This window comes from Oryzias latipes, chromosome 16, assembly GCF_002234675.1.
Source record: "Oryzias latipes chromosome 16, ASM223467v1".
Taxonomy (NCBI): Eukaryota; Metazoa; Chordata; class Actinopteri; order Beloniformes; family Adrianichthyidae; genus Oryzias; species Oryzias latipes.
Window position 1 is genome coordinate 19,131,728 of NC_019874.2, and position 12,145 is coordinate 19,143,872.

At 40.5% G+C, this 12,145-nt stretch overlaps 2 protein-coding genes across 3 annotated transcripts; both read left to right on the forward strand.

The window, feature by feature from the left end:
* Window positions 1-483: 483 nt before the first annotated feature.
* On the forward strand, window positions 484-7,108 carry LOC105355945 (complexin-3-like). 2 transcript variants are annotated; one of them, XM_011485344.3, is made up of 4 exons: window positions 484-715; window positions 3,738-4,095; window positions 4,279-4,366; window positions 5,167-7,108. In XM_011485344.3, exons 2-4 carry the CDS (start codon window positions 3,866-3,868, stop codon window positions 5,383-5,385), a joined length of 537 nt encoding a protein of 178 aa, XP_011483646.1. In that variant the 5' UTR covers window positions 484-715; window positions 3,738-3,865; the 3' UTR covers window positions 5,386-7,108. The 2 variants fall into 2 exon arrangements, with proteins under 2 accessions (XP_011483646.1, XP_011483647.1); XM_011485345.3 differs by lacking the exon at window positions 484-715 and adding an exon at window positions 3,030-3,559.
* Window positions 7,109-7,351: 243 nt separating this feature from the next.
* cyp11b (cytochrome P450 11beta) lies at window positions 7,352-12,113 on the forward strand. The gene is given in 9 exon segments (NM_001105100.1): window positions 7,352-7,678; window positions 7,760-7,915; window positions 8,655-8,872; window positions 9,679-9,882; window positions 9,965-10,140; window positions 10,218-10,384; window positions 10,647-10,725; window positions 10,850-11,062; window positions 11,911-12,113. Coding segments are annotated over 9 exon segments (1,626 nt in total). The 5' UTR covers window positions 7,352-7,376; the 3' UTR covers window positions 12,022-12,113.
* The last annotated feature ends 32 nt before the right edge of the window (window positions 12,114-12,145 follow it).

A 12,145-nucleotide genomic window follows, 5' to 3' on the forward strand; every position in this document is an offset into this window, starting at 1 on the left:
GTGAGGACAGCTGTGTTTGAAAATGTGTGTAAATATAAACCATTTCATTTGGTTTCTGGATGTGAAAGACAACACATTTCTTAAAAATCAAAATATGAAATGGAATAATTTCTACCTCAAGAGTTCTACCGCTAATGTTTCAGAACATTATTACAGTAAATTTGAATCTATTGAAAAAGTCAAATATAAAAAAATCTTTTAGCATTTTTTTGGTTTTAAACTTTATTGAAATATTTGGGCCAAATTTATTTTGTGATAATCCATGATTGTTTTCACACATTTTCCTAAATAGAGGGTCTGTTTATTTTTATTTTGTGTTCATGTTGTCTTGTTCATTTGCTTAAAGCCTGTTGGATTTCACCCACTAATGTCACACCTGGTTTCTATTAGCAGCCACAGCTGCTTCTTGTCAGCTAACGACCCTCAGTGTTTGAGTCACCAGTCTCTGTCGTCACCTCTTGCTAAAAGACAAGAAACAAACAAAAACGGAAATTTAAAAGGGAAATATGAACTTAATTTTGAAAATATACTCAGATATAATAAACGGGGTTGGCAGATAGGAGCAGAAACCAGGTAAAGCAAATACAGTTTGTGCATTAGAAACACAGTTTTTGTTGTTTTATTGTGAAAGGGTTACTCAGTATTAAAGTCTATTCTGTACCGAAAATTGACGCCGACACTGAAAAGGCTTCAAAGCAGAGTGAAGCTGAGAAAGGTAAAATCCTTAACTCTATTCCTATGATGGCTGAATATATAGTTATCTCAAACTATACATGTTTCATCTTTTTTTTTAAATTCCTTTTAACTTGACTGGATTTCTGTTTGACAACCCAGTAATTTTTCAATGCAACACAGTAACCTGTTACATCAGCAAATTTAATATTTCTTTCATACAAACATGCTGGTCGCTTTGCACAGTGGAAGAAAACACACCTCCAAAACACTTTTCAAATGGTTTGCCTTCAATCAGGCACAGTTTGTATACAGTGGGGCAGAAAGTATTTGTCTGTTACTGATTTCTCACAAAAAAACCTGTGATGTTTGTCAATAAATATACATATGAATTCCTTTACATCAGGGATTTCCTGGATTCTTTTTTACATTCTGGGTCTCACCGTTCAAGTATATCTTTGATGAACATTACAGACCTCTCATCTTCCACAAGCTCACTATAGTGTATTTTCTTGTAAGCACAAGTGATTCTAAACCCCCATCAGGCATGAAAACCCCATCTCTGACCACTGCAGCTGAGTAATGTGAGTGTGCACTAGCATGACTTATGCCATGGGGGTGCTAATCCTTTGACACAGTTATGGAGCATGGACACATCTCCCCTCCGGGGACAGAAACTTAATCTCTCTTAAGTCAGTCGTGAAACTTTAGTGTGAAGATCTGCTTTAGCATTAAGATATAAACAGTTGTTTTGAGGAAGCGATGGGAAACATCGCTCTGTGTGGGAGAACTGTGGGCTTTCATGCAAGGAAGGCGGTTTGGAGCCACTTAAAGGATTCTCAGGTGGATCAGCCTCCAACACGTGACAGAGCATGATCGACACACACTAACACACACATGTTCTCATGCATGAAGAGGCATCCAGCCAACAAATGAACAGGAGCTTCATATGACACTTTCACCCTGGGACGCTCGCAAATGGTTTCAAAAGCCAGTGTTTAGGAATTGAACTTGGTTCATGTCAAGCAATCAAAAAATAAATAAAAGTAAAGAAGACAACAGAATAATACCTCTATTTAGAGACTTGTCAAATTTATAATTGGTCATGAATTGATTGGAAAATATACAAACACAGCCATATATATGCAATGTAAATAATTCCATTACAATTACTCTTGATCATTAATACACACATTATCTTATACATCAGCACATGACACATTGAAACCAATACATATCAAGTTTGTCTAAAGGAGTTTAATTTGCTTGGAAAGGAGTGGGAAGAAATGAATATTTATATGATCCCACATCTTTTATGCTGTACTTACCTTTTTTTTAACCTAATAATCCTGTTCTGAACTATTAATCTGTTATTCATACTGCACAACCAAAAGTGCAGATTATTTAAAAATCTGTAAGTATTATCAAATCAAAGGACAAAGATGAAGTATATTTTATTATTTAGTCTGTTTCAAGTTTGATTTAAAACACTTTTTTTAAACTTTTATATTTAAATCTTGTTGCACGAGCTGCGGAAGCAGCACCGTTTTTGCCAACATTTTCAATCAATGCACTGATCCTAGATCTGTGTTCCTACCGGAAAAATAAAGTAACTTTGATTTGATTTGACGTAGATGAGCTCTCATCTTGGAGTCATCCATTTGGTGCCATACATGAGATATAGAGTGAAAAAACCATCTAGTGACATACTAGTTTTATCTAAAGAGTTATTTAATGCAACTTGTATAAAACATTCCAAGAAAAGGGCTTTTAAATGTCATGTTTTAAACTTCAAAGGTTGTTCTCTGCACAATACATGTTTAAAGCTCCTATATTAAAGCAACATTTCCCAATTCTCTGGTCCCGTGCCAGCCAATGACAAAGAAATAAAATATCAATGTGATTAAAAAAAATTGAGCTAAATAAAATTCAATGCCAAAACATCCACAGTGAGTGTGTTCTTCAAACCCCCATCTATCCCATAAACTAGAGTTATGAGGGATGATTTTATGATGTGTTGTTCTGTGGGAAGTGTGCAGCTTTAGTGTGTCCAAATAGAGGGAGATAAAGGACATCCTACTTTTCAGTTGTCCTCTATTTGTTGTTTTTCTTTTGGAGACACAAAAATACTAACGAAAACAGACGAACGGTAAGTGTAAATTCAAGACTTGTGGAAATAAAACAATTTCAATCTTCCTTTATGCCATCAGGAGCTTGATGCTGACAGTGAACAAGTGTAAAAACAAGAAGTGAAACACTTAAGGACAATTTTCTCTTTCGTTTGGTAATAACTGCTCTGAATCATGGAGACATTTTTTAATGGTGGACTTCATTTTTCTGTAGAGCCTCTCAGTCCGTCTTCCCATCTCCGACGTTGTATGTAAGCCTCTCCACTGAGATGTTTGTTCACTTTGGCATTTCTATGTCTCCCTGTCTGTCCATCGGCAAATACACAGCAGATCAATCACAGACTTTTTTTTAAATGTTTGGAAGAAAAATGAGCAGACCTGTGATCATATTAGTCAACAGGACACCAGCCAGTGCCTTTAAATCTCCATGGCAGACACGTGAGTCATCAGGTGCATTCCCTGCAACAGCTAATGAGATTCCCCACCTTAAATCCTTTAATCTGTATTGAAGAGCAGGGGGGAGGCGAGTCTGAAGTGGTGGAAGTAGAGCGCGAAACCAGAAACAAATTCTGTTCTTCTTTTTCAACCTGGATGCACAGGTGCAGAAAATCATCTGGAGTTTTTCTTTTTTACTTCTGTGGATGACTTTTGTTTGGCACAAGGCTTTGTGGGTGCTCCAAGGGGGGTGGGGAAGGTTAGTTGGCTGCATTTTTCACCAAGATTTGGGGCCAGTGGTCCAGCTGTCATCATCTGCATGGGTGAGTAAACTGTAGAAATGGTTGTGAATGCATCAGCATAAATCAGTCATATCATTAATTTGAGTTAGGCTTTCTTGTAAGCTCTTCATCCCATTCTATTCCATGTTCCTGTTAATGTCGTTGGTGTGTAAGGAGGTGTGTCAGAGCCTTGTCTGACTGCTCTCCTTGTCCTTGGTAGGTCTGGAACAGAGCAAATGTGCGAGGTGATGCATGTGTGAAGGAGAAAGCCATTACATTTCCACCCACCAGCTGCCAAAAAAGTAGAGGTGTGGTTGTTTTCTCGTTCTCCACAATCTGCTTTTTGCCATGGAGTCTGTGGTAAAAAAGTCGCTGAGGGCGCCCATCAGGAAGCTGACCGGCTGCGTGACAGGAGCGAAGGACCGCAGGTTGTGTCCTAAACACAGGAGGAGACAGAGCAGAGGTGGCGGTGGCCGGGGAGGATCTAACAGGTTGGGGAAGACCCCTCCATTCTACTCTGCAAAACCCAGAGATCCCTCAAGCGTTCGCTCCTACCAAGCAGATCTGGACAAAGAGAGGCAAGCAGTCCACCACGTAGAAGTAGATATGCAGCAGAATGAGATGAAATTGAATTAAAACAGAAAATATGCTGCCAATCTTAAAGACTGCTGGTTTGGTGCATTGATGCGTAATGGTTAAAGTCAGTTATGGCAAAGGCTTGAAGTTGTTCACCTCAGGGTGTGATTGTGCTTTGATAACAGAAAACTGCGGGAGACAATGATCGCCCAGAAGAATGCCGAAAGAGCAGCCATGAGATCTCACTTCAGGAGGAAATATCAGCTGTCAGAGGTTTGTGAGGACAACATGGAAGAACAATTGGGATTTAGATTTAAGAAAGCTCTGAGGCCCTGGATTAGGGATGCATCCGGGGTGGACTCTACCTTCAACCAACAGTGGTTAGGATAGGCTCCAGCAACCCTGTGACCCAAAAGGGATTACGCAGGCTTAGAAAATGATGAATGGAAAGCTCTGAGAATTGTTTTTATTAACTTATTTTTATTTTGGAGAGAAAAAAACATTCAATGTAAATGAGAAGTGGACTGAGTGATTCATCTCCCCTTGCATTCCAAACAGAAGAACCTGTTGGCTCCAAAAAGCCATATATCTTTTTTTTTTAACATGTTCTTGCTGATTTTTTTTTTCATTGTACTTTTTCTATAGTGTAAGTTAAAAACTAGCCAATCAGGCACTTCAACAAAAGCGTTGCCCATGACCCCCCCTCTACTTCAAATGTTCAAAACGTCTGACAAATTTTAAATTCAAGTGGTAAAAGTGTGGATGTCCAACAAGCGCACTCCCGATTGGTGAGAGAGGTTGCCGTAGAAACAATTACTCAGATCGACTCGGACCAATCAGTGTTTACTGATGTCATCTGGTTCCAACAAAAAAACACGCTTCTCAATTGACTTCATTTTGTTGTAGCTGCAAGTCAACTATTTTCTGTGGGTGACACCACATTCACTTGGTCCAGTTCTTATTAACAGTCAATGAGAAAAAACATTCCTTTTTTTAACTTTTCAGCAAAGCAAGAAATGCACTTCAATTTTAAATGCAGTCTTTTTTGTCTCGCATTTACTTTCTCAATTCAGGACCCCCAGGATAGAGACCAGCTGAGGTCTGCTGGTGGGAAAGTGTCGCTCCCCAAAGAGCTCTCGAAGATGATTCATCCTGAAACCAAAACCAAGGACGAAGGCTTCAACCTTCTGAGCGCCTTCCAAGGCCTCAGCTTCAGCACTGCAGCGCTCACACAGAGCAAACACGGCAAAAGCCCAACGCCAACAAACGGGGAGTCTTGCAGAATCATGTGATCCACGCCACATGTCCTGAACATGAAAAATGTTTGCTGATTCTACTGGTCACCAGGAACATTTATGTTTTCCTATTATGTGTTCTCAGCCTTTTGAGGTTATGTTGTTCTTAACGTACTGTCCTTTTTTAAATCTAAATATATTTTTAGGTCTGGGGTGTTGTGATTAAAGTCTTGGTCTTACAGCCTAAATTCATTTTTACTCAGCCCCCCTCAGCTAAAAAAATTGTCAGACATGACAAAATAGGAAATAACGAGTTTCACACACAGAAGGAAAAAAAATCTATAAATCAAATAAAATCTTGTCAGATTACTATTTTCACCGAAAGTGAAAAATCAGACTTACACTTTTCAAATTGGTGCTGAAAAGAACAGGAAGTCCTACCAATGATGTTGGAGTTCTCCCTTTTAGTAATTTTTCTCTGTGGTGAAAAACAATATTTTTGGATCTTACATATGCAAGTTAAGATTTATTTTAGACATAGGAAGATGTGCATGAATTAAGTCCTTTGGCAGTTAGGCTTTGGGCCAATGACACCTGTTTGGGACATGAGCTCAAACCATAGACAAACAAACCCAAGAACCTATAGTCAATGATGGTGGTGAAGGGCCAGATCTTGCCAAAGCATCACTTCAGGTGGAGAACTGGGTGGAGGACGGCAGTCAAAACCATCTAGAATGCAGAAAGACAACCATCATGGGATGTCAGGATGACAATATAACTGTGATTGGCTGAGGAGAGGTAGAAATTCAGCAATTGATTTAAAGTGAATTGATTGATTGATGATGCCGTATACAAAGAAGTAACTGGAAGTGAGGTAGATCTTCTTTATTAAAATTCTGCCAAAGCTTCACAGTATTGTTGTCCTAGTAATTTCAACACACGTCAGTGCAGTTCTTTTTTTCAGCTACTTTTTGTTAAATTGTATTGAACTTCTTCTCATTTGTCCTTTAATAATTTTCAGTTCTGTGTTTATCATGGTGTTGTGTGAAGTCTTAATATCTTTGACACAAGTTCTGCTGATTCTCCAACACATGAAATGTAGGATGACCATGTCCTATAATAACGTTTTAATGCAATCTTTTATTTTGTAATGGTTTCATATTTCTTTCACTGCACAACTTATTTCCAGATCAGCCAAAGCCACAGCTGTCCTCCTTTAAAACATCTGCGGAATCCGGTTTTTAGGAGTTTTTCCTTACCGCGAAGGGGGGTCTAAGGGCAGGAATGCCAGTATGGCTTAGTCAGTTTGTTAGTTCATTTTAGTATTTTCCTATTGAACTTTTTGTATTCATGATCATTTTGAGTTCATGTTTTACTTTGAAGCCCATCGAGACGACTGTTGTGATTTTGGGCTATACAAATAAAATTGAATTGAATTGAATTGAACAGTCTAGCCGTTGTTGCTCTTTGTATTGAATGGATCCAACTGAGTGACCTGTGCACACGTAAGGAATTTCAGGGTCGCATGTTCCTTTTTTGAACATCAAAACTCAAGTGAATCAAGTGCTCATTTGATTCATTTGAATACATCAACCTGGGTTGTAAGTTAGCCAAATTTGGCATTGATAGATCTGAACATGCTGTGCATTTTGCAGGTTTGTTGATGTTGGTTTCATAAACGCTTGGCTGAAGGTTTTTACAGTTTCTTTTACACTGTATAAATAATCAATTTAAATAATTATTTGTTGGTTAAAAACTCGTTGATTTAAGTGTCAGTGAATAAAAGATTATTTTTTATTCTTCTTGGACAATATTTTTTTCTGCAAGTGTGTTTGTTCTCTAACTTTGGGGCCCTGTTGTTTTACTCTTGAACTCTGACTCATTGATTCATAAATCTTGTTGTCCTATCAGTTCATCAGTGATAACAAACATCCAAGGCTCTGTTTGAGGTCGGAGGAGGGAAATAATGAGTCCCCAAGAGATAGAATCCAAGTTGCCACAATTTTGGGTAACCTCATCCAACACGAGTCGTTTGGACCATCGGTAGCATGTCCACAGGAGTGGCTGCATGTGTCAGAGCGTCAGGCACTTCTGGGTCCAGATTTTTGGGCCCAGGTCAGCCAAAGGTTCTGTGCACGACTGCAGCAGGGACTGTGGTGGATGGAAAGCTGGAAACAGTGAAAGCTGTTAGAAAAAGGGGTGTGGATGGACGGGTGCGCGGGTTTGAGGAGATCCCTCACACGGGGAGGAACGGGTGGATCAACCTGCTGAAGTTCTGGAGAGAAAATCGCTTCCAGCAGCTCCACTTGCATATGGAGAGGACCTTCAATGCACTTGGGCCCATCTACAGGTAAAACTGTGCTTACAGTGGTCTTTCCAGGATTAATAATTAGGTTTATAATGCTGCCCTTGCATTTCTGTGTGAATAAAGGGAGAAGGTGGGCACTTTAAGCAGCGTGAACATCTTGCTGCCGGCTGACATCAGCGAGATGTTTAAATCAGAAGGGCTGCATCCCCGGCGGATGACTCTGGAGCCATGGGCAACGCATCGAGAGATACGCAACCACCGCAAAGGAGTCTTCCTCAAGTCAGTCGCTTTGAAAAGCTGGTGCTGTGGAAGTTTCTTTGCAACCTAAATTCACTTCTGCGGCCTAAAACGCAACAATTCTCCTGTAAAATATCAGGAAATAATCTTCCCGTGACATAAGTTTATGTCAGGTTTTTGCAGAAAACCAAAGAAAAGTGATACGTCTTTTTTGGGCACTGTACATTGTTAATTACTGCCATCAGTAAAGATCGAGAATTTATGAAGATGGAAAATGAGCTGACATGAAGCTAGGCTGAAAAATTCATTCAAAACACAAAAACAGATTTTTGGTGAGATTACAGGGAGATATATTTAGGGAACAGGGCAATAGTTGTTCCGTTTTTCACATTACAAGTTAGCCTGTTAAAGATGAGACAGGAGATGGGTGTAAGAGTCCAGAAGGTAGAAAAGGGAGGGGGGGGAAAGCCAAATTTCCTTTTTTTGTCAGTCTGCCAAAACAAAATTAAGAAAACTAGCCTGTGAGAGAAGAGACACACTTTTTTTTTACACTCAAAATGAAATACTACTTGTCTTGCTAGAATAAAATTTCACAAAAGACATTGTAAATTTAGAAAGTTTATTCACTACCATGCATCCTTGAAACAAATACCCTTTAAACAAGCTCACGTCCAGAAAATGACAATTTTTGTTCTACAATAAAAATACCTTTTAGTTCTGATAAATATGACAAAGAATCTTTTAGGATAAAAAGGCAAACATATGACTGTTCTCTTCACAGGAACGGAGAAGAATGGAGATCCGACCGTCTCCAGCTCAACAAGGAGGTTATGATGAGTGCAGCTGTGAGGAGGTTTCTTCCCCTCCTAGACGACGTGGCGAAAGACTTCTGTCGATTGCTGGAGGACCGAGTGGAGCGAGAAGGAAGAGGAGCAGAGGAAGCAAAGCGCAGCCTCACCATCGATCCAAGTCCTGACCTCTTCCGCTTTGCGCTGGAAGGTCAGAAGGTCATTTTTATCATGTTTTTGTGCTGTTCATGCACCTGGATATAGTTGCTTACATTGAAACCATTGTGTTTTAATAATCAGTATTCTAAGTCATATCTGCATAATTGTTGACGCAGGCAGTAGCACACCCTTTTCACCACAGGATTTACATATTTATCCAGAAGGAATCCTTTTAAAGTCTTAACAGGAAAAACAAAACAATCTCCTTGCATACATCTATTTCTCTCATTCTTTTCTTTCCAGCTTTCAGTTCCATATATCAATGCCTTCAAGCATTTGTCCTTAAGATGTTGAAGGTGTAGGAGGTCAAAAGAGGAGATGATATTTTAAAAATAGGAATATTCAAAGCAGCTTTGCCTCTCCTTTAATCATGCTCCGTTCTCAAGTGTGAATCCTAGTGTGACTCAGCACTTTGAACACTTCTGTCCAGACGTGAGTATGAAGCTGATGACTGACTCATGTTGCTATGATCTAACTGGATCACAGCAGGCCGGGCGCGGCTCTAAGCCAGATTAGAACTTGGCCCACAAGAAACTCTATCCCATTGGTTCATGTGAGGTTAATAGAACACATGCATGTGTGAGAGTGCCGCGGACCAGGCGGTCAAGGAGACACACAAACCACATGGCAGATGGAGCAAAAACTGAATGTTTGCTGCTGCAGCATGACTCAGAGGCGCCCAAACAGCTCATCATAGTCAAAAAGGCTGTGTTTTGGTTTGTGTGTATCCCTCTGAAGCAAACCGAGACTCAGAATATGTCCTCATGCTCATCCTAACCCTCCTCCCCCTCACTGTAGCCAGTTGCCATGTGCTGTATGGAGAGCGCATTGGCCTCTTCTCCTCATCTCCCTCCCTGGAGTCTCAGAAGTTCATCTGGGCAGTGGAGCGAATGCTAACAACCACCCCTCCACTCCTCTACCTTCCCCCTCGCCTTCTGCTTCGCGTGGGCGCTCCCCTGTGGACTGAGCATGCCACGGCGTGGGATCACATCTTCAGCCATGGTAGAAGAAGAGCAACAACCTTTTGTTCATATGAGTCCGCCTGGTTTCTTGTCATGACCCAGTCTCCCTGTCCTTCTACCAGCGGAGGCGAGGATCCAGAGGGCGTACCAGCGTCTGTCGTCCTCTCAGGGTTCAGGGACTGTGGCAGCTGGAGGCCTCTACGGTGGAGTTCTGGGGCAACTCATGGAGAAGGGGAAGCTATCTCTGGATCTGATCAAAGCGAACATTACTGAGTTGATGGCTGGAGGGGTGGACACGGTGTGTGTCTTAACATTTCTGATGATCCATCTTGTCATGGGTCTGTGCCTCTGAATCACCTTTTATCCTCCCTGTAGACAGCAGTGCCCCTGCAGTTTGGCCTGTTTGAGCTGGGACGCAACCCAGAGGTGCAGGACAGGGTTAGGCAGCAGGTAAAGAGGTCATGGGCACAGGCGGGAGGTGACCCTCAAAAGGCCCTGCAGGGGGCACCACTTTTGAAAGGAACAATCAAAGAAATTCTCAGGTACAGAAATCCCACCTTTCCCTGCAGATGCAGGCACACTTTATTTTTTCTATTTGTAAATGTGCTGGAAAAAATAATGCTGTAGAATTTTTATCTGAAATAACACATTTTAAAGAAACATTTGACCTTAAAGAGCTTGTTGGGAATAAAAGTACTGTATTCTTTCAAAATGGATTTATGCCCACTGCCAGCAGAGTGTGAGGGATCCAGGGAGCTTTTCCTTAAGCACTTCTGTTGATTGATGTGTTTATGGTTTGTACAGGTTATACCCAGTAGGAATCACAGTGCAGCGCTATCCAGTACATGATATTGTTCTCCAGAATTACCACATACCAGCAGGGGTGAGTCTTTAATTTTTATAAAATTCCTTTGTTTAGATGCCGTTGTTTCCTTTACGGTTTTGCGCAGTAGTCTTGCATTCTGACTTCAGGGCTGTAGTTTTAGCTTCTGCTCCTTGTCCCACAGACAATGGTCCAAGCCTGTCTCTATCCGATGGGAAGGAGTTCCCAGGTGTTTGAGGAGCCACTGAACTTTGACCCCGGCCGATGGAGCGTCAGCCGGGAGAAAGGTCAAAGAGGGGAAGTGATGGGCTTTCGCTCGCTCGCCTTTGGGTTTGGAGCGAGGCAGTGTGTCGGCAGGAGGATCGCAGAGAATGAGATGCAGCTTTTGCTGATGCATGTGAGTGACAGCAGACTGTGAGGGAAAGCCAGACAAACATGTGAACCCGAAAGAGGGGCAAATGAAACTTAAAAAACAAAGAGATTAAAGTGAAAGGAAATACTGACAATTTTAAAGTGCATCAAATAACAACACTTTTGCTTTTCTTGTCTTTGTGATATAATGTTGGTCTTCTCTTATTTGAAGTTTTTGTGTCTTTGTAATCCTTCTTCATTGTGTGTTTAGTGTCAGACTGTTGACATTATAAATCTTTGCTTTCTACCAGAATCTCAAAAAAATGACAAAAATGACTAATTTTCCCCTTCATTTCTGATTTTTCATTTCAGAATTCTGACTTTTTTCTTGGAATTTTGACTGTAATCTATATAAAAAAAAGGAATTTTAAGATTAAAGTCAGAATTCGGAGAGGGAAAAATCTGAATTCTGAGATAAAAGTCAGACTTATTTAAAAGTAAATCCTTTTTTTTTTATTGGTCTTTGTGTTTTTTTTTTTCTATGGCATATTATTTTTCTGTGTTATGGTCTTTTTCTGTTAGTTTCATTCTTTTTATTTCCTTTTCTCAGCAACTCCCAGTTTTTTGACAAAACATTTCTTAAACGCTTAGCATTTATGCCCTAACCACAAGGGGGATTGGGTCTGTGACAGACTCTTACTTGGGTGCAAATGGTTGGATAACCAAAGTTTAAAGGGCTAAAAGATTGTAGTTAATTTAGTAAATTAAATATAAATGGCACAAAACTAGATAAGTAATCAAATGGATTTCACAGGTGCATTGAAGTCAGAATAAGAAAGAAAAGAGCAAATTGACTTTTTTCAGTTTAATAACTTATTTTTTCCTCTTTCACAGATCCTGCTGAGGTTCCATTTGAGCGTGCCCTCCTCAGAGGACCTCCAGACCACCGCCACCCTGATCCTGCAACCTAAGACTCCACCACGGATAACCTTCAGCAAACTTTGACACAGACAAGAGTCATCCTCATCACCTGCTGTGTTCAACCACAGCTTCATGTACACAAACTTTCAATAAATTGTGACACTGATAAACACAAACTATACCCCTACCCGCACCCACTGTGGATGCT

Bases quoted from the DNA above. Each gene is read 5' to 3' on its own strand.
- LOC105355945 (XM_011485344.3), top strand. From the start codon at position 3,866: ATGGAGTCTGTGGTAAAAAAGTCGCTGAGGGCGCCCATCAGGAAGCTG. The intron at 4,096-4,278 runs GCAAGCAGTCCA...CTTTGATAACAG, and splicing joins GCAGATCTGGACAAAGAGAG to AAAACTGCGGGAGACAATGA. The intron at 4,367-5,166 runs GTTTGTGAGGAC...TTCTCAATTCAG, and splicing joins GGAAATATCAGCTGTCAGAG to GACCCCCAGGATAGAGACCA.